Raw genomic sequence first — 20360 nt, 5'->3', positions numbered from 1 at the left:
AATTTTCCTATTGTGGCGCTGTGTGTACACACTGTGTCTAGTTTCGTTGTATTATTTCAGCGAAAAATTCATCATCTCAATATCGGGCGTATATTTTTTGTTGTTATTTTGTATTCAATAATAACTCAAAACAAAGTAACGAACGTCAGATGCAGTAATTCATACGCTAATAATCAAATTTAGTGCCACGGATCACAATTGCTAGCGGAGTGCTCAAATCTAAATCGAGTAAAAGCTGCAGTACGTAGAAAAAAAGAGCAAAAAAACAACAAAGCAAACGCAAAGAAATTTTGCAAATTGTTCATAGAGAGACAGACGGTCACCCAGCCAGACGGCAGCGGTAGCAATAGCATCAGCAGCAACAGCAGCAGCTGGGCTGCGTAACAAACGCGTACATACAGCACGTTGTAATTATAAAATATTTAAATATACATAATCTGCGCGTTTGTCATTCCGTCAAATCGCGACGTCGGCGTCGCTGTCGCAGCTGCTGCTCTGCTGCAACGTAACCATAAACGCAAACATAACGGAGTAGCGGAAGCGTCGCTGCTGGCGTAGGCGTTCCTAAAACAGACACCTTGCAACTGCAGCCGCTGCCACTGCTGCTGCCCGCTGTCTACCAAGTTCAATGCAACTCAGTTGCTGTTTTTGTTTTTGTTATTGTTGTGTGTGTGCGTGTGCAATTGTTTGTGTTGCTCTAACGTTTTCCCGTGCATCCCGCAGCAGCTCTGCCCACTGACCCAAGGAACAGGCAAACAACAGAGAGGTGAAGAGGTCGCCTGGAGCAGTTATTAACCAACACTGCAATGGCACTGGACAGCGTCACGCAAACGATGACGGGCAGCAATGCGCTGACATCATCCTTTACGACGAAAAAGAAGGATGCCGCCGCAGCCGACAAGGAGAATCTCTGGTGAGTTGAGCTTCAGCCTAGGCAGAACAACTGTGCATGTGTGTGTGTTCTGTGCGTGTGTGTGCATTCAGCGTTTTATCATATGACGCGCCTATTTTTTTTTTCTTTTCTTGCCTTTAGGCAAAACAGCTGCTTTTGGCCAACTACTTTTTGACTTTCTTTAGCTGACGTTTGCAATAATTTTCGGTTACCGCTATCTCACTTTTACTCTGCATGTGTATGTGTGTGTGTGCCGGCTGCAACGGCTGCTTACACCACACCCACAACGTTTGGCAACGTTGGGGCAAAAAAGCAGCTGATTTGATGCCGATTTTAAATTTAGTGCATGTTGTCATTTTGTTCAACATTCGCCTAACCTCAAACCACGTTTGGCTCACACACACACCTGTACGCACATGCGCATATTTTATATATATTTGAATTTTGGCAATTTTCTCTTGTGCCAATTTAATGGATTTGTGGCATAAACACAGACTAAATGCTAAAACAACAATTCTAATATACAGTGTGAAATAGTGCGAGCGAAAGAGAGAAAGACAGAAAGAGCGTAGTCTTGCGAATGATTCATGAAGCAGCAAAATCGAGGGCAGCGTCGCCGGCTGCGCAGTCGACAGCGCGCACCTTTTGCTTTATCAATTTTTGTTATGTCTAATAGGCAACACACACACACGCACGGGCAGATATGTATGGGTACACATGTGTACACACTTGCAAAGCCGTAAGCTGAGCTATCGATAGTTCGGCTTCATTTGGACTGTTGACAATCCAATTGGAATTTGCATTGTCCAATGAACGAAGAGTTGCTTTAAGTCGAGCTTGTGCGTGTGTGAGTGTTGGCGATGTTGTCATCGCTTAAATATGTACATGTCTACGTTTCTAGTTGACCGTCAGGGGGCGCGCATGTGCAGAACGTCTTAACGACGCAGATCGATTTCGAATGCTATAGAAAACATGTGTAAAAATCTATTTAGATTAACAGGAAATGACCAAAACATATTAACCGTAAATACTTATCGAAATTTTCTAGAAGTGCACTGGCTCAATTTACAGATAAAAGGCTTTTTAGCTCTTGTTAGAGTTATCGAAAACTGTATTATGTTTCTCAATTGTATTTGATATGGAAATATTTCCTAGCATTGGGCTGGCTTAATTTATTGAAACTTGATAAACGACATGAAATTCGTTAGTTTACATATAACGCTCGTATTACGACCTTGATCTACAATTGCAAATATTTTAGCGATGTTTTAGAACGACATGTTTGGCTTAGGTATCAATAATCGATGTTTCAAAATCCATTAAAAATTCGTATAAACGGGCTTGTTCTCAAATTGGAAATTCCAATTCAAATATCGACTAGGATCGATAACCGTATGTTTTTTGATACGCTAGGTTTCGATTTACTTTTCGTTGCATCGACTTGCTGGCAATTCAAAATCGATTATTATCGATAATTGTATATATTTGTATATTCTTTTCGCATTAAAGAATGTTTTACAATTTTTCGATAAACACATCTTCATTATCGTTCCCGTCGTCGTTATCGATGTGCGTCGCCTGTCGCTGTTGCTGCTTATCGAAGTTGTTTTGTATTCGCTCCAACAAATCGGTAGCCACCAGCGCAAAGTCCTCCCACAATGCGTCCGGTGCCGCATCCGGTTCCAATTGCAAATCGAGCTCCGGCTCTCTATCTTTGCCTGGTTCGACCTCATCCTCGTTGGCCTCGTCGCCGACAATCGGTCGCTCCTCGTCCAAGTAATCAGCCAGCAGATCGCTGACCTCATCGAGTATGCTGCCACTTTTGCACAGGGCCGATGCGCATTGGGCATCGATCAGAAGATTCCACATCGCCTGGCACACAATGTTGGCCAAAAACCAATCCTCCTGCTCCAGTGCGCCGCGCAGTAGCAGCGCCAGCAGCTCAGCGCCGCGCAGCTGCAAAAACGGTGCCCGCTGCTCGCCATCTCCCAGCAGATTGACCAGCACTCCGATGGCACAGGTGCGCAGCTCATAATCCTGACCATTCGCCTGCCGCGTCAGCTGTTGCACCATCAAAGGCAACCCGCCAGCGGTGCAGAAACAGCGACGCGCCAGCTCGTTGCGCGTCAAATTGCCCAGCACGCGGGCCAGCTCCACCTTGGTGGACACATACTGACCCTGACACCGCTTCAAGGTGCCTGCCAGGGCCGTCGACAGCTCGGCAATCAGACTCTGCAGCGAACCGGGCGACGGTGTCGTGGTTGTTGTCGTTTCTGTTGTTGTTGGTGTTTCCATTTGGTTGTCCTGGTAGAAGCATAAATTGTGCAGTGCACCGAGCGTTGCATGCAGCAGCTCCAGCAGCTCAGCCTGCGGTTGTGCGGATTCACTTGTTGATGATCTATCCAGCGCCACAGTTGCATTCTGCAGCAGGCGAAACAGCACAGCGCCCAGACCATGCACATTGCCCAGCCCAGCGCCGACATCCGCATTGACGCTCATATTGGCAACGACACGGATCAGCTTGATTTGGGCATCCAGCAGCGCCTCGCTGCCCAGCGGTCGTTCGCTTAGCTGCTGCAGCACATTCAGCAGATACTCCATGGCCACATCGTTTTGATAGTACTGAAAGGGAAACACAGATTAAATATACATGAAAATTGCACATAGAAAACTGAGAGGGAATATAAAAAAAACAATATGAAACCCAATAGGAAAATTCTCATAAACATGACTCCAATCGGAATAATGAAACGAAACTCAATTGAAAATAATTAAAAGTAAACAATTAATAAAAAAATTAAATTAATTAAAATAATATACTCTAATAAATAACAAATATAATAAATAAAATAATAATTAAAATAAAAAGATAATTTATAAAAAAATAATCCTAATAAATGATTAACTTAAGCGGAATATTTAAAAGTTTATCATCATGAACTATAAATGCTCATAAATAAAAATTTTGAGATTTTGACTGAAATTTTTCTTTAAAAATGCTTAAAATCATGTGAAACGAATATTAAATTAATAATAATAAAAAACATAATTAAAGAGAGAAATAAAAACGAAAAAAAATCATAAATTAAATGATAATATAGTTTTAAATAACAATGAAAAATTAGAGACCTTAAATACGATTGTATTAATAATTATAAATAATATAAAAATAATTATGATTACATTAAATATTATAAAATAAATTATATGATAAATCATAAATGACAAATATTAAAAATTTAAAAAAATAGCTTCGTGCCTAACACTTATTTTAATAATAATAATAACAATTAAAACTTAATTAACAACAATGAAAAATATTATAATACTACAATGTGCACCCACCTGAACGCGCGCGGATTCGTGCTTGGCCAAGATATTGCCCAGCATATAGCCCAGCCGGCTGAGCACGGCCAAGAGCCGTTCACTGCACTGGCCGCCCTTCGAGTAGGGTCCGAGCAGCAGACCAATGCGGGCCGCATAGTTATGCAGCGTCTCACAGCATTCCAGATCTTCCGACAGCACGCTGAACCAGAAGAGTGAAAGTATTTGATTAAAGTGGCACGAAATGACAACGACTTGTAGCTCACCTCAGTGTGCGCACCACATTGGCCTGCACCTCCAGTTCGCCCATGGAGACCTCGGCGGCGCGTATCAGATGCGGACACGCCAGCTGCAATTGCAGTTGCAGTCGCTGCTGCTGCTGGGCCACATCCGCTAGAGCGCGCAGCGCTGCCGACAGCTGGTAGAGGGTGTGCAGCGGCGGGCCGCTGAGGCGTCGCGTGGCGCCCGCCTCGTTCAACATCTGTAAATGGAGTATCATCAGCTCCACAGCGCCGTGACGTGCCAGGCGTGACACCAGTGTCTGTTGGCCATTTAGCTTGCGTGAATCTTGCAGGGCCGTTGTTCTCGTTGCTGTTGTTGTTAGGACTGTGGCTGCTGCAATTGTTGGAGGCGGCAGCTCCTCGAATCCGGCGGCCCAGTTGCGATTGAGCGCATCGTCGCGCTCCTGGGCGCTGCTCGCGGTGAGAAATCGTATGCAGCCATAGGCATAAATGCAGGCCTCCGGATCGTCCAGCGGCGAGGCGTGGCCCAAGCCATCGATCAGCAGCTCCAGCACATCGTTCTCATGGAATAGTCCGTCGTGCTGCTCGTGGCGAGCCACCTTGAAGATTAGCTTGCAGGCGCCAGTTAAATTGCTGCCCGTTACGCGTAACTGTAAACAACAGGATGCGAAAAATAGCAAAAAATCGATTAATCGATTAAAATGTGTATCGATTGGCAAAAAATGAAGCGATCAAAATGATATTTCAAGCTTAAAGCAATCGACTTCATTTCAAAATTTCAATTCGATTAGTACGCATTTGTTTTCTTTCGATCAATTCAAGGAATCTTTCTTTTGTGCAGACTCACAATGAAAACGATATTTATATATGTTTCAAACAGTATATACAAATAGAAAAGAATCGTCCAAGTAATCGATCTGTTATGCTTTCGTTATCGCAGATTGTGCATGTATCGATAAATATTTAAAAGACAAAAATTCGAATAGACTTACCGCCAAAACGACACGTGCCACAGCCAGAAGGATACGTGGCGCCGTGCACTCGACCAGGCCATAGAGTCCGCCCAGGATGAAGGCGCGCTTGAAGTTGCGCTCCTGTTTGTGCACCCGCGTATACAGCTCCAGCAGAATCTGCGGGCAAGAGAAGTCGGAATAGTCGGATACTTTCAAATTATGGACACTTCACCACCATCACCACCACCCACCGCATTAATGTGCTGCACTGTCTCGGCGCTGCAATCCTTGAGACCAGCATGCTGCTTCAGCATCTCGATGAGCATCTCCGAGCTGCACTGGCCAAGCAGGGCGCCATTGCGTGCGGGCGGCTGCATTGTGGCTGCTGCTGCTGGCAGCTGTGCAGCAGCGCCCGGCAGCGCTGGCAATTGACGTGGTGGCGCCGGTTTGGCGTCCACATTGCGTCGACTCAACAGTAGCTCGGTGCCTGCGGCTGGCGTTGGCGGCGTCAGCGGCTTATGATTCTCATTCTGCAGATATCGCATGCTGTGGAGTAGTTTGGGCGTTTGGAGCACTTGAAAGCACTTGAAGCAGCTTTTTTTTACTTACGAGAAGGCGCTGGGCGGACGTCCGGCCAATGCCACCTTGCCGTAGAGCACACGTCCCGGCTCACGTGGCGTTATGGGTCGACGCGTGCTGACCAAGCGTGCGCCGCCCGCCGCTGTCATTGTCGCCGTTGCCGTGGACAGATCGCCCAGGTAGAGTTTCGCCTCGCTGATGAGCTCCGCGGATGTCTTGCGCCTGCCCATGCCAGGGCCAGCCAGGCCCAGACGCGGCATATTCTTTTCGCTGCCCCTTTCCACGCTGGCCGCCAGCGGGTGCTGGCGCTGCGGCTGCTTTTTGGGCAACTCCTGTTTGCCTTGCACAGCGACAGGCTGGGCGCGCGTCTCGCTGCGCGACCGTCGCTTCAGCAACAAACTCATCCTGGCAATTGATGTTTAACAAACCTTACGAACTCCTCGTTTTCTGCTGGCTGTGCACTTCAGACTCGGACTCTGGTCCGGCGCAAGAAATTTGTGATCCACTTTTAACGCGTGGCGCTGCCAAAGTGCGCATTGGTAATGCCGAACTGTCTTGCCTCCTGCCTGGCCTGTTCGCCTGCCTTTCAGCGAGGCGAACTTTAAAAGCTTGGAAAATATTTTTCGTTTGGGCCTTTCGTGCACCATGCCAACCAGCCTGGAATACGAGCGGGGGGCCCATAGACAAGGGGTGGGCACGGTTGCCGGGTTGTTTGCATGTCAAGTGTGAAGCGAGCGAGCGAGCCAAACCCCCCTTAGCCAAATGCCACCCCAAGCACAGTGGGACAAAATATGCTAACAACTATTCCCAAATTCGATCAGTTTAAAGTTTACAGATTTTGTAGGCTTTGTCTATTTATTTTATTTTGAAGCTATTTAAGAGAAATTACAAAATTGTTGATGTGCATAATAAATATTTAATTAGGCGACCCGGCACCCAAGAGCCCGGACCTCGAGCCCGCTAATTAAATATTTAAAAATGGAAAGGTCACCAAAACCAACATTATATAGTATATACATATATAATATACATATATACCTTTGCTTTTGGAACTTGTTTTCATATATTCTTTTCTTTGTGTGTTTTATTTTTATGAAAAAATTAAATGGTTTTGAAATTATATTTATTTTTAAAGATATATTTTAAATTTTACATTAGACAGATTAGAAGATTGTCGATTTTTTGTTTAAAGAAATACTTGCCAAATAGTTTTCTTAGCATTATTTCCAATTTTATATATATTTTTTGAATATTTTCATGAGAAGCAAAACTGATTTTTAAAAGTCTATAAAGCTGATTTTTTTCCTATATGCTTTTATAAGGTTTTTTTTTTATTAACCAAAGCTAACAGCTTTTTTTAACTGAAAATTAAAATTTCAACATAATATTTAGTCATAAAACAAATGCTATATACAAAAATTATGTTTAATTTTTAAAATATCGCTTTCGAACCACTGTGCACCGTGCAACACCTTTGAAAATTCAATAGAAGAGAATAGTTATAAGCTTAAATTGTCAGAAATCGGGCAATCGATATTCGCAGTACGCAGTTTTTGGCACGAAGGAGCGCCGGCGTCCAGCTTTCCCCAGTTGAGTAACCGTCATTTGCATGTCATACAGTTAGTCATTCAGTCAGTCAGTCAGGTATTCAGTTGGTCAGCAAATAAGTGGGTGAGCGATTTAGTGAGTCAGTTAGTCAGTTAGTAAGTTAGTTGGCCACTTTTCGATTGAAATATTTAATTGAATTGCAGAAACGTCCAGCTGAAATTGCATGAATGCCTTGTAAACTCTAAATACATACATACATATATATGCACATATATACATCGTGTATACATATATATTTATAAATGGGACCAAAGAAACAAAGTTTAGCCCCATAAATAGCACAGGAATGCAATTAGTTTGATTGCGTGGCATGACACAGTGTTCAGAATTGTGGTTTATATGTATGGCCAGGCGGTGGCAGGGGTGGCGGGTCTTGGCCAGAACGGGGGACACGAAATTGGGGCCAAGCGTTTAATGTAGATTGCAAAATTTTGATACAGCTAACGGCACACTGACCCAATTCGTTGCATCTTGTTTCCAGGTCTGCGATATTGAATGAAGTACAAACACAGGGCAGCACAAAGCTACCGTCAAATAAATCTGTACTAGTATTAGGCGACAATGCCACGGGTAAGACGACGCTCATTGCCAAGCTGCAGGGCGTTGAGGATCCGAAGAAGGGCTCCGGCCTGGAGTATGCCTATATTGATGTTAAGGATGAGTACAGAGACGGTAATTATTTAATTTCAATTTGCTTGAGAGTTTCGATTTAATTGAGAAACATTATCGTATTGCAGACATGACGCGCCTGAGCGTTTGGGTCTTGGACGGCGATCCAGGACACACAAATCTGCTGCACTATGCGCTAAACGAAACGAACTATGCACACACCCTCGTCATATTAACAGTCTCGATGACACAGCCATGGGGCTGGCTCGAGCAGCTCAATCAATGGATCAAGGTGCTTGCCCAGCACATTGAGAGCCTGCAATTAGATCCCAAAGAGAAGGAGGCGGCACGCCAGCGCCTCGCAACGACGTGGCAGAGCTACTGTGAGGTTGGCGATGATTTGGATCCCGGTTCGCCGGTTAAACGCACCATGCACAACAATTCAATTGATGAGGATGATCTGTTGCCGCTGACAGAGGACGCACTAATTACAAATCTGGGCCTGGACATTGTTGTTGTGGTCACAAAGGTGCATACTCTCATACACACCCAAGTCAAAATTTTTATATATATCGTTTTTTTATGCACCCTACACAGACGGACTACATGTCAACGCTGGAGAAGGAGTACGAGTACCGCGACGAGCATTTCGATTTCATACAGCAATGGATACGAAACTTTTGTCTGCGGCACGGCACCTCGCTCTTTTACACAAGCGTAAAAGAGGACAAAAACTGTGATCTCCTTTATAAATATCTAACGCATCGAATTTATGGTCTACCATTCCGTACGCCAGCGCTGGTCGTGGAAAAGGATGCGGTTCTCATGTGCGTTATGTTCCCATTTCCCTTTCATTTCGATTGAATGGCTTGTAATCTGTTGTTTATTACAGTCCGGCTGGCTGGGATAGCCTCAAGAAAATAAGTATTCTGTATGAGAACATGCATGCGGTCAAGGCCGAAAATCATTACACAGATATTATCAAGGCGCCGCCCACACGAAAGGTGCGTTTGGAAGACGCACCACAATTGGCAGCCTCAATTAACACTCTTCTCTACTTCTCTATTTGCTGCAGGCCGTTTCCAATCGTGAAACGGAGGTGCAGACCGAGGATGAACAGGCCTTCCTGGCACGCCAGCAGGAGATACTCAAGCAGGGCGGCCAGGTGCGCGGCGAGTCGCCGTTGCGATCGCAGGGCGCCAGCTCTGGCAACAATAAAACTGGACCACGCACACCCGGCAGCGCCGGCCAAAGTTCACCCAAAAAGGTCTGTGCCAAATAAAATAGCTGCATTAGCTTTCTAAGCACAAAATAGCTCCACACGTTTCTCATGCATATCCATTTACAATTACAGATCGATCCCAAGCTGACGCCTGCAACGCCTGGCGGCGAGGGTGTGCTGGCAAATTTCTTTAATTCGCTGCTACACAAAAAGTCGGGCGGACCAGCTGGTGGACCGGCGGGCGCAGCCAGTCCAGGTGGCGGCATGAGCACACCACGCACATCCAATGGCACCGATTCACTCATGACGGCCGAGAAGCTAGCCGTGCGCTCAGATGCGGCTGCCGAGCTGGATCGGTTGGCGCGTAGCGTTAAAAAGGATATTGATCTGTCCCAAAGTGAGTGTTGAATGCGTACATACAACAACAACAGCAACAACAACAACAACAACAACATCAACAATAGCAACAGCAACAACAGCGCAGCAGCAGGTTAGCAACAGCAGCACACACACACACACACTAATATAAATCGAAAGAAAGAAAAAACCTCATGCACAGACTCGTTAACAAAACAAATGGACTTTACATGCACTGCAGATCATAACTTACCCGACATGGTTAATAATTCAAAGGCTAAACATTTGCCAATGCTGCTGCACATATAATGAGCAGCAGAGTATTGCCAACTGTTTGGGCCATGTCGAGAGCTAAATGTTAACAAAATATGAGCAAAGAAAAAAGCAATTTATATATTATTCTGCAGACCATGAAATATTAAATTAACGCGGTTGATGATTAGTTTAATAATTGCGTATGGCATTCAATGTGTATCGTTCGTTGTGTGTTGATATCTTCTTACGAGGGCCTGGGCATTCTGTAGATTACGGATTACATAAATACAATTATATATATATATGGAAAACCAATATAAGACAACACAAAAAACAAAAATACAAAAAAAAAAAACATTTATAAAACGGCTTAGCTTTGAAAAAAAGTGAACATATTTGGAGAGTGTAAAGCGCCTTCGCGTCATGCTTCTACTCCGATACGGCATGCATGTGCTTATTCTATAAATTAATATGCATAAATATATAAATGATATATTTTTTTTTTCGTTTGGTATAAGCGTAGTTTGGGGCCACACATGTGTATATTTAAATTATTTAAATTATGTAATTTTTAAAATGTATTTAAGAATGCGCCGACTGTGCAATGCTTTTGTGCGCTGAGAGATTCAAAAAGCCCCTGTCCGCAGGGCTTGGCAACTGCTTATATACACACACACACACACACACACACACCCATTTACAAGTAACTGTAGTTGATAGCTTGTATGTTCATTTTTAATTATATCAATTAATTACACACACACACACTGGCTTTATGTAGTATTTGTTATAGACATGCGTCCTTAAACAAGAGAAAAGGAGCAGCAGAAAAACGAAGAACAACAAGATAAGCATAAAACGTTAAATGGAAAACAACAAACATAAGCAAATTTAGATAAGTATTTAAATGGAAAACGAAATCCCCAATGCTGCACACTTGTGTTTTTCTTTGTAATTATGTAACAGCTTTTGATTTTAATATAGTCTGATTATTATTTCTTTTCTCGCTCAAAGCCACATGCGTTTAATTAATGTCGTATAATGAGAGTATACAAAACTAAATGAAAACCAACAACAACAACTACTACTACTATTATGAATTAATTTTACTTAGCAATTTTAAACGAAACGAACTTAACTGAAATTCTTTTTATGTTCGAAAGTCAAGCGAAATGATGTACTCAAGAGCCATCGCTACAATAACGCCCAATATCCAGCAAATTTTTGAGAGCTACCTATATACATAAACATATATGCATTAAAATGAAAAGACGATACATACATTCACTGATCACTATCCACTCAGCCGAATTGGTTTTGATTGAATTTTTTTTTATTTTTTTTATGTTATAAATCAAAATGTGTACCACAAGTATCAAATGTATAACTTTGACAAATTGTAACAGTTTAACGGAGCGAGTAGGAACAATGTTTGTACTTTTGTATATTTGGCCAGAATAAAAATGAAAATATGCTTAAAACCTCGCTAACAAATATATAATCAAATTGTTTGAAATTCAACTACATTTTGCCATATACCTCGGCCCCATCGCAAGCGGCAGCTCCAAATGATTTCTCATTTTAAACTAGCTTCCTGTTTGCATCTCGCTCGTTGCTGTGCGTCTGAAAAGAGACAACAACAACAACAACAACAAAACGATAAATTAAATATGAACTAAACAATTTGTGCTACAAAACCTATTTTTTATGTATAAACAAAAACATTGCATATAATAAATATTGTATTACGTATTAACAAATTATTATGGAACATATTTCAATTGAATATATATATATATATATATATATATATATGTATATATATATATTCAATATATATATATATATATGGTATTTATTCTGCAAGAATTTCAGAAGTACAATTACAACAACAACAACAACAACATATGAAGCGTTGACTATTTTATGTGACCCAAGAACAAAAATTTAATGTTAATTCATACATTTAACTATACACAAAATATTAAATGCAAACACAGCGGCAACAAAATAAAAAACCACGAAAATATTTAATAATTCAATTAAATATTTGTATAAAAAAAATGTAATTAAAAACTGAATTTTCTTTTAATCAGATGATATACGATTTTTTGACTTAACAAATAACTATAACTATTATTATTTAGTTTCCCAATATTTAAGTCGCAGACCAATTAAATGTTTACATTTCCAATAAGTTATACCATTTAAATTGTTCCTTTCAATAGTTGGTTTAAGATAACATATATATACATACATTTGTTCATATATAGAAATATACATACATGCATACACACACATATACATACTTACACACATACATACCTACACATATACATACCTACATACATGTACACTTTATACATACAAACACTACATGCATATATATATATATATATATATATATATATTCAAACAAACATACATACATACTTACATGTAAACATACATACTTACATACAAACATACATACTTACATATAAACATACATACTTACATACAAACATACATACTTACATACATACTTACATACAAACATACATACATACATACATAAATACATACATAAATACATACATACTTACATACAAACATACATACAAACATACATAATTACATACAAACATACATACTTTCATACAAACATACATACAAACAAACATACAAGCAAACATACATACAAACATACATACATACAAACATTACCAAATATACAAACACATACACCTTATATGAACACAACACTTTTTCACAAAAAAAAACTTTTAGTCAAAGCAAGGAAACCTGCCAGGCTTACTTGAACTTTTGAGAATCGAGGAGGAAGGCACCACTTTAAAGTACGTTGTTTTTAAATTTGCAGCTTTAATTTAAGTCTGTTTACATTTCCTTCATTAATGCTACATGTCTGTATGAATGTATGTATGTATGTATGCATATGTATATAATATATATATATATATATGTATGTGTACATGTCTGTGTACATTCATATATTTATATACATACATACATACTAACATAAATACACTGAACTTGTGTAAATGAGGTAGTGAGCAACATTAAAAAATACGTTTTTGGTATAGATCACATGCGCATGGATAGCTACATATATCATACATACATATGTACATATACAAATACAAATATACAAAAATCATACGAGTTAGTGTAAGTTTGCATGTGTAGTGTAGTTGGTGAAGCTTCGGAGAAAACAGACACTTTTTTACGCGCTTCGCAATGTGTTACATTTTGATTTAAAAAGCTGCTGTTTAATCGCACATTATTAAATTATATACATATGTATATCCTAATACATCTATTTGCGGTACGGAAAACAATAATGTTGAAATTTGCGTATTTAATTTTGTGAGTCAAGTGCTACAGTCTCATTGTTAAGTTGTTGTTGGAAAGTCTCCCTAGCATATACATATATACATACATACATATATGTACATGTGTATGTATGCAGCTGTTGCTTCTGCTTAACTCTTGCACTGTGTCTTTGCTACCGGTGTTTAATCGTAAATTAATAAATGTGTTTTAATATTAAAAAATTTGTGTGCCGTGCGGGAATGATATGTGAAGCAATATACATACCTAGATAAAATTTGCGTATTTAATAACGCTGCAGTCGTTTTGATAAGCTCTTGTTGGTAAGTCTCTTTAGCATATGTATGTAGGTATATACATATGTAAGTTTGAAGTTCATCCGAGACTGTTATCTAAAAGTGGATCAGTATCTCTTGCCACAGCTCGCCTAGTTTCAGTTTCCAATTGAAACTTCGGTTTTTGTTAATTTGCAGTGCAGCGGGAATAGAGTTTAGCCTGCGTTTCGCATAGATCATATGTACATGCACAGCTACAAATATCATACACACATACTTACGTTCTTACATATCTCCACACATACATAAAAATACAAGTGTAGAAAAATCATACGATTTTGTGTATGGTTGAATGCATGTGTGTGGTGCAGTTGGTGAAGTTTTGAAGAGAACAGACGCGCTTCGCATTGTGTTACCTTTCGATTCAAATAGCCGGTGTACAATTTTGAATTATACATTAATAACTCTGTATGCAGTGCTGGAATGTTTTGTTAAACAATAAAGATTTAATTTGTGTATATAATTTTGTGTTAAGTCGCATTGAAGAGTTTTGGTTGTCTCTCTAACACATGTATGCTACGTGCATGTACATACATATGTATGTATGTCTGTATGCAATTTTTGCTTCTGCTTTACTTCTTTGCACGTAATCTGAGAGTAGATCAGCCTCTTTCCGAATTGTGTTTCATTTTGACTTAAATAGCCGGTGTTTAATTGTACATTTTTAAACGATATCAATAAATAAAAAGTAATAAATATGTATGTATACATATGTGCCGTACGGGAAAGTTTTTAGAACAATAACGATAAAATAAGCATTTATATTTTGGGTGTTAAATGCAGCAGTCGTATCGATGAGTTGTTGTTGGTAAGCCTCTTTAGCATATCTATGTATGTATGTATCCATGTACATATATAACGCAACTGTAATCTAAAAGTAGATCGACCACTCTCTTGCTCTACCTCTCGCCTAATTTCAGTTTCTTCTGTTGTTTGCTGTCCCCGTTTGTCCGTTTGATACTGTCTTTGGTTACCACCTTTTTATACACTGATCCCATTGAAACTGCAGCATACATACATACATACATATGTTCATACATATATAAATACAAATGTGAAAAAATCATATTATTTTGTCTATGTGTGAATGCATATGTGTAGTGCAGTTTATTTACGTGCTTCGCATTGTCTTACATGTAGCCGGTCTTAATCGTACGTTACTAAAGTCTATCATTAATAAATAATAAATCTGTTTGCTGTACGGGAATGTTGTGCGAAACAATAAGGTTGAAATTTACGTATTTTATTTTTTGTGTTAAGTGCTTTCTAGTCTAGTCACATGTATAAATATGTGTATGTACATATGTTTGGAGTTTTTTCTTCTACTAAATTCCTTTGCACTGCGTCTTTGCTATGCTCGTTGGCAACCGTAATCGGAGAGTAGATCAGGCGGTGTTCGCATTGTTTTTCATTGTAATTTTAATAGCCGTCGGTTTTTAAATTCTATATTAATAAATGTGTGTGCTGTTCGGGAATGTTTTGTGAAACAATTAAGATAAAATTTGCGTATTTAATGTGTTAAATGCTACAGTCGCATTGAAGAGTTGTTGTTGGTAAGTCTATTTATCATATGTATGTAAACATTTACGTATATACATATGTTACTATGTGTGAACAAAGTTGTAGCTTCTGCCTAACTGCATTGCATTACTACTTTGCTGCGCTTATACGCAACTGTGTTCTAAACGTGGGTCGACCCCTCCCTTGCTCCATCACTCGTCTAATTTCAGTTTTTTCGTTGTTGTCTGTTCCCGTACGTCCGTTTGGCACTGTCTTTGGTTACCATCTTATACGCTGATCCCATTGCAACTACAGCATGCATACATACATACATATGTGTGTATATAAATACAATTGCAAAAAAGTCATACGATTTTGTGTATGGTTGGATGTGCAGTTGTTGAAGTTTTGAAGCAAGCAGACGCACTTTTTTACGTGTTTCGCATTGTCATACATTTCAACTTAAATTAAATTGCCGGTCTTAATCGTACATTATTAAATTCTATCATTAATAAATAATAAATCTGTTTGCTGTTCGGGAATGTTGTGCGAAACAATAATGTTGAAATTTACGTATTTTATTTTTTTGTGTTAAGTGCTCTCTAGTATCTCTAGCATATGCATGTACATATATATATGTACGTGTATGTATGTACGAAGTTGTTGCTTCTGCCTTATTCCTTTGCACTGTGTTCCCTACGCTCGTACGCAATCGTAATCTGAGAGTAGATCAGGCGGTTTTCGCATTGTCTTTCATTGTAGTTTTAATAGCCGGTGCTAATTGTCGGTTTTTAAATTCTATATTAATAAATGTGTGTGCTGTTCGGGAATGTTTTGTGAAACAATAAAGATAGAAGTTGCGTATTTAATTTTGTGTTAAATGCTGCAGTCGCATTGAAGAGGTGTTGTTGGTAAGTCTCTTGAGCATATCTATCCCTCTCTCCACATCTCACCCGTTCGTCCGTTTGTTGCTGTTTTTGGTTACCGTCTTATTATACACTGATCCCATTGAAACTAAACCAAACATATGTACATACCTACATACATAAAACATATATAAATACAAATTTACAAAAGTCATACGATGTTGTGTATGTATGTATGTATGTATACATTTTTAGTTATTTGGTGAAGTTTTGATAAGAACAACGCCTTTATTTACGACCTTAGTATTGTGTTAATTTTAGGTTTAAGTAGTCGGTGTTTAATTATTTAATTTAATTAAATTCCATCTTAATAAACAAAAGACCTGTGTGCGAAACAATAAGGTTGAAATTTGTGTTTTTTATTTTGTGTGTTAAATGCTTCAGTCTCATTCATTAGTTTTTGTTGGAAAGTTTCTCTAGCATAAGTATGTATGTATATGTGTATGCATGTATGTATGTATGTATGTTTGTATGTACATATGTATGTATGTATGTATGTGTGTATGTATGTATGTATGAAGTTGTTGACTTCTGCTTTACTCCATGTTCTGCGCCTTTGCTGCGTTCGTACGTACATAACTGTAATCTAAAAGTAGATCAGCCTGTTTTGCTCTCACTCGTTTAACTTCAGTTTCTTCCGTTATTTGCTGTGCGCATTCGTCCGTTCGATACTCATTTTGGTTACTATCTTTTTATACCCTGAGACAATTAAAACTTCGTGAAAAGGGTATAATGATTCTGAGCAAAGATATGTTACTGGTAGAAGAAAGCATCTCCCACTCCATAAAATATTTATTATCTTGATGGGGGCGACATGTTTGTAATTGATTTTTTTATTTTCCCCCATTTTTTCAACTTTGGATTTGGAGACTTTTAAGAAGCGTATCTTAAATATTTTGAGAATATATACAGAGTAAGATTGCAGTTTGAATAGTTCAGTCTTTCATACCCAACTAAAGTACCCTTATACGTCTTGTACAGTTAAGTTGGAAGGGGGGTAACATTCATACATATAAGATACAATTGATCAGGGTATCAAGCGGAATGCAATTAAAATTCTGGGATTCGGCTTCGCTGAGAATGAAATGAAAGTTGACAAACCGAAAATGGAAATACAAGGCAGCAAAACTCTCCAGTGCTAAGCTACAGCTACGAGCAGTAAGGAATAACGTGAATCGGAACAAACGGCTTTGATGTGGAGGCTTTTATTAATGATGTTTAAGTTGCTGACATCGACGCTGCCGATGATTATCGCGTTTCAAAGGCGGAGGGCGATTTACAGTATGGTGGCGGCAGACCATAACATTTTCACATCATTGATATTTTCATTTCGATAATGATTTTCACAAAACGTCAAACTGCGTCTATGTGGGTATACATATGTATATGTATGTGTAAGTACATACATATGTACATATGGAAGCGTGTGTATGCCCAGGCCTGTGCCCTTTCTGTAAATATGAAAAGATGGCGACTGGCGTCAAAGGAACAGCTGGCAGCTGTTTTGCTGGGCCATGTTTGCCTCGATAGCTTCAAGGATAACACTTTACTTGACCTTTGTGTGTGCGCGCTCTTGATAAATGATGACGCCGATGCCACCGCTGCCCCTGTTGTCCCCCCCCGCCGATGTCACTGCCGCTACTTTGCGCGTATTGTTTCAGTTCGCCTCCTTTGCGCTTCGACAGTTGCCAGCTTGTGTGTGTCTCCTCTGATCCGCTTTGCTTCTGGCTCCCTTTTTGCAGGGTTCCGTGTTTTATCCCGAAAGATGGCATGCGGCGCGCTACGTGCTCATTTCGCTTATTGCCAGCGTTGCCAGACTTAGCCGCTTGCCAGCCTGGATTTAGTTCAATATTGACATTGATTTTGATTTGATGTTCAGCTGCATGCACATACATACATACACACAGAGGTTACTTGCGTGTGTGTGTGTGTGTTCTTCTGTATGCATTTGTGTCAAACTTTGCTTGTGGCCAATAACTTCTATTAAATCGTCTTAATACGCACAATTCTCATCACAAAATGTTTCTTTAAAATAAACACGGCTGTGGACCAAGGCCGCAGGCAGCGTATCAATAGCAGCGCATATTCTTAATAGTACACTTATAATATACAATGTATTATGTAATAAAAAAAATACTACTAGCATTTTTAACTTTATAAGAATCATAAAAATTAAAGACGTTAGTTTTACCATATAACTTTTCTTAAATCAAAGAAAGAAAGAGAGAGTAAGTGAGTGAAAAAAAAGAACGCAAATCAGAGAGAATTGTTGGTCAAATTAATAAACAAGCAGAGCGAACGTAAAATCAATTTAGCACACATTTTCATTAAGTGAATAACTGAGAATCACATAGAACGGCAATCTTGCATATTTCTTTTTTTTGCGCTGGAATCGATCAGTGCCTTCTGATCTCTACCAAGCGGAGTTAAGGGTATATTGTATAGTTATTATTTAATAACTTAAATGATAATTACAGACTTAAAAATATATAACAATAATGGGAAAGGGATGTTTAAGTGATGCGCCTCGTTGGTAGGTCGTCGGGGTGTAGCCTTCGGAGGCGCCTCTCACTGATGGGCTCAGCCAGGGCCCTTGCGGCCGCGTTCGGATGCTGCACCAATTTCTTAGATTTGAATTGAAAGCGTAGCTGGTGGGATTTCCGAAAATTAAAATAAAATTCATCTCTGTATAGTTAAAGAAAACCTAAATACAAAGTATGGTTGTTTCGTTCACATAGAAGGTATTTCATTTGTGCTAGCGGTTGGGTCTCTATCTGCCTGCTTAACCATTTCCGATACCCCTATCATAAAGCTGCCATAGGAACGATCGGATGATATGAAGGTTATGGCAAAATATTTTAGTTTTCAAGATATTTTCATCAAACTCAGCATTTACTATTCACATTCACTATTCTTACATCTCTGCAAAACCGTAAGGCGAATGTCTACAAGGGTATTAAATCTTCGGCGTGCCGGAGATATCCTTACTTTCTCCTTAATGCATAATATTGTTATCAGATATGTATGTATGTATATTTATTTTTTCTATAAGTATTTTAAATTGGGCAATAAACAATAGTATTTTTATTTGTACAATAAAGCTATTTTATACAGTTGATATTATTAACACAGTCAATTAGATTCGCAAAAAATCAATTTTCAATTTTAACATGATTAAATGCCGATATCCATACAGAGCGCCAAATTATATTTCCGTTTATTTGATTTTAATAAACAGTTGTGCAAACTTTTTGATAACATAGGCAACAATACACACACAGACACACCCACATAGACTAAACAAGAATGACGTTAATGGGAAAATAATTTATGCAAAAAAATCCAAATAAATATATTGCGTTTATTAATTTTCTGCACGAACCGTTTGGCAGGCACATATATAAAATTAACATGCATACATAGCATTAATTAGTTATACCAGCAACAATATGCTTTATGGAAATTAATCGATCTAATTAAATTTGCATAAATTTGTGGCCGAGTAAAAACTCTCTATACTTCTACATTTCTACATAATAATTAAGACAGCCGAAGGGCACGACACGTTTTACCCTACACGTTGTCGGCTGTGGTATGTAATTGGGGAGGATATTAAATTTATAGATAGACTTCATTGGTGTACATTAATTTGCTAATGAATATTTTTTAGTATCAAAAACTATAATTATTTATGCAAATGCATATTTATATCTGGATCGGGATGATAATATTCGACGAAAGCAATCGGCTTACGAAAAATGATCAGATTTGAGGCTGAGCGAACTATATAAGTTCGTGCCCGAAATTTCATTATAATTTTTAAACCAAACCAAACCAAAAAACAAATGAACCGAAATCCGGAATAAACCATATTTTTTTTTATTAAAAAAACGGTTTGCCTTATAATACAAAACTTTTGAGGCAGATCCAGCAGCAAAGTATAAATAACTTTGGCCCAACTATTGCATTTATCGAAGCATATTTGGTAGACGCAAATATTAGGAAGATATCAAATTTAGCCTGCACTTGTATATGAAAATATAAAAGACTTTCAATATTTTCAGTGCAACGGGCAATTGTAAATTCAATATTAGATGTTTTATGAAAAATTTAAAAAAAAAATACGTCCAAATCCTGGATTCAAATATGGGTATTACCAGGTTCAAGAATCGAAGCTCAAGGCAGGAAATCAGTTCGAGCCGTGAGGCGAATTGTTGTGGCCTGCTTA

The 20360-nt window shown here is 39.0% G+C and overlaps 2 protein-coding genes and 1 long non-coding RNA gene across 13 annotated transcripts in view; 2 read left to right on the top strand and 1 right to left on the bottom strand.

The window, feature by feature from the left end:
- Positions 1-28: 28 nt before the first annotated feature.
- Dlic (dynein light intermediate chain) lies at positions 29-11801 on the top strand. Of its 3 annotated transcripts, none has more exons than XM_064681036.1 (9): positions 29-240; positions 727-913; positions 8080-8270; positions 8336-8736; positions 8805-9034; positions 9100-9211; positions 9283-9474; positions 9562-9826; positions 11205-11801. In XM_064681036.1, the coding sequence occupies exons 2-9, from the start codon at positions 807-809 to the stop codon at positions 11267-11269; spliced, it is 1563 nt and encodes a 520-aa protein (XP_064537106.1). In that variant the 5' UTR covers positions 29-240; positions 727-806; the 3' UTR covers positions 11270-11801. The 3 variants fall into 3 exon arrangements, with proteins under 3 accessions (XP_064537106.1, XP_064537105.1, XP_064537107.1); XM_064681035.1 differs by having other exon boundaries at positions 724-913; XM_064681037.1 differs by lacking the exon at positions 11205-11801 and having other exon boundaries at positions 30-240; positions 724-913; positions 9562-10407.
- On the bottom strand, positions 2039-13793 carry LOC135427503 (armadillo repeat-containing protein 2). Its single transcript, XM_064681032.1, has 7 exons — positions 13639-13793; positions 6021-6598; positions 5663-5957; positions 5451-5588; positions 4483-5108; positions 4238-4418; positions 2039-3514 (listed from the first exon to the last, which is right to left on the bottom strand). Exons 2-7 carry the CDS (start codon positions 6392-6394, stop codon positions 2408-2410), a joined length of 2721 nt encoding a protein of 906 aa, XP_064537102.1. The 5' UTR covers positions 6395-6598; positions 13639-13793; the 3' UTR covers positions 2039-2407.
- LOC135427510 (uncharacterized) overlaps positions 13095-20360 on the top strand; it is a 61713-nt gene continuing 54447 nt past the window's right edge. Inside the window, exons 1-2 of one of the 9 annotated variants that reach the window (XR_010436074.1) lie at positions 13095-13366; positions 14308-14514. This is a non-coding gene — a long non-coding RNA (uncharacterized LOC135427510). Of the gene's footprint in view, positions 13367-13449; positions 13695-13745; positions 14515-14913; positions 14933-14982; positions 15260-15891; positions 16118-20360 lie in introns of those variants that run through there. The other 8 variants (XR_010436076.1, XR_010436075.1, XR_010436077.1 and 5 more) reach the window with 8 other exon arrangements.

This window comes from Drosophila montana, unplaced genomic scaffold (genome assembly GCF_035044405.1).
Source record: "Drosophila montana isolate Dmon_TW-CO22-7 unplaced genomic scaffold, ASM3504440v1 contig_2178_1, whole genome shotgun sequence".
Taxonomy (NCBI): domain Eukaryota; kingdom Metazoa; phylum Arthropoda; class Insecta; order Diptera; family Drosophilidae; genus Drosophila; species Drosophila montana.
The sequence above is the reverse complement of the archived record's forward strand: the minus strand, read 5'-3'. Positions and strand labels throughout refer to the sequence as shown.

Bases quoted from the DNA above. Each gene is read 5' to 3' on its own strand.
- Dlic (XM_064681036.1), top strand. From the start codon at position 807: ATGGCACTGGACAGCGTCACGCAAACGATGACGGGCAGCAATGCGCTG. The intron at 914-8,079 runs GTGAGTTGAGCT...TCTTGTTTCCAG, and splicing joins GCCGACAAGGAGAATCTCTG to GTCTGCGATATTGAATGAAG. The intron at 8,737-8,804 runs GTGCATACTCTC...CACCCTACACAG, and splicing joins TTGTTGTTGTGGTCACAAAG to ACGGACTACATGTCAACGCT.
- LOC135427503 (XM_064681032.1), bottom strand. From the start codon at position 6,394: ATGAGTTTGTTGCTGAAGCGACGGTCGCGCAGCGAGACGCGCGCCCAG. The intron at 5,589-5,662 runs GTGGGTGGTGGT...TCTTGCCCGCAG, and splicing joins CAGTGCAGCACATTAATGCG to ATTCTGCTGGAGCTGTATAC. The intron at 4,419-4,482 runs GTGAGCTACAAG...CTTCTGGTTCAG, and splicing joins AATGTGGTGCGCACACTGAG to CGTGCTGTCGGAAGATCTGG.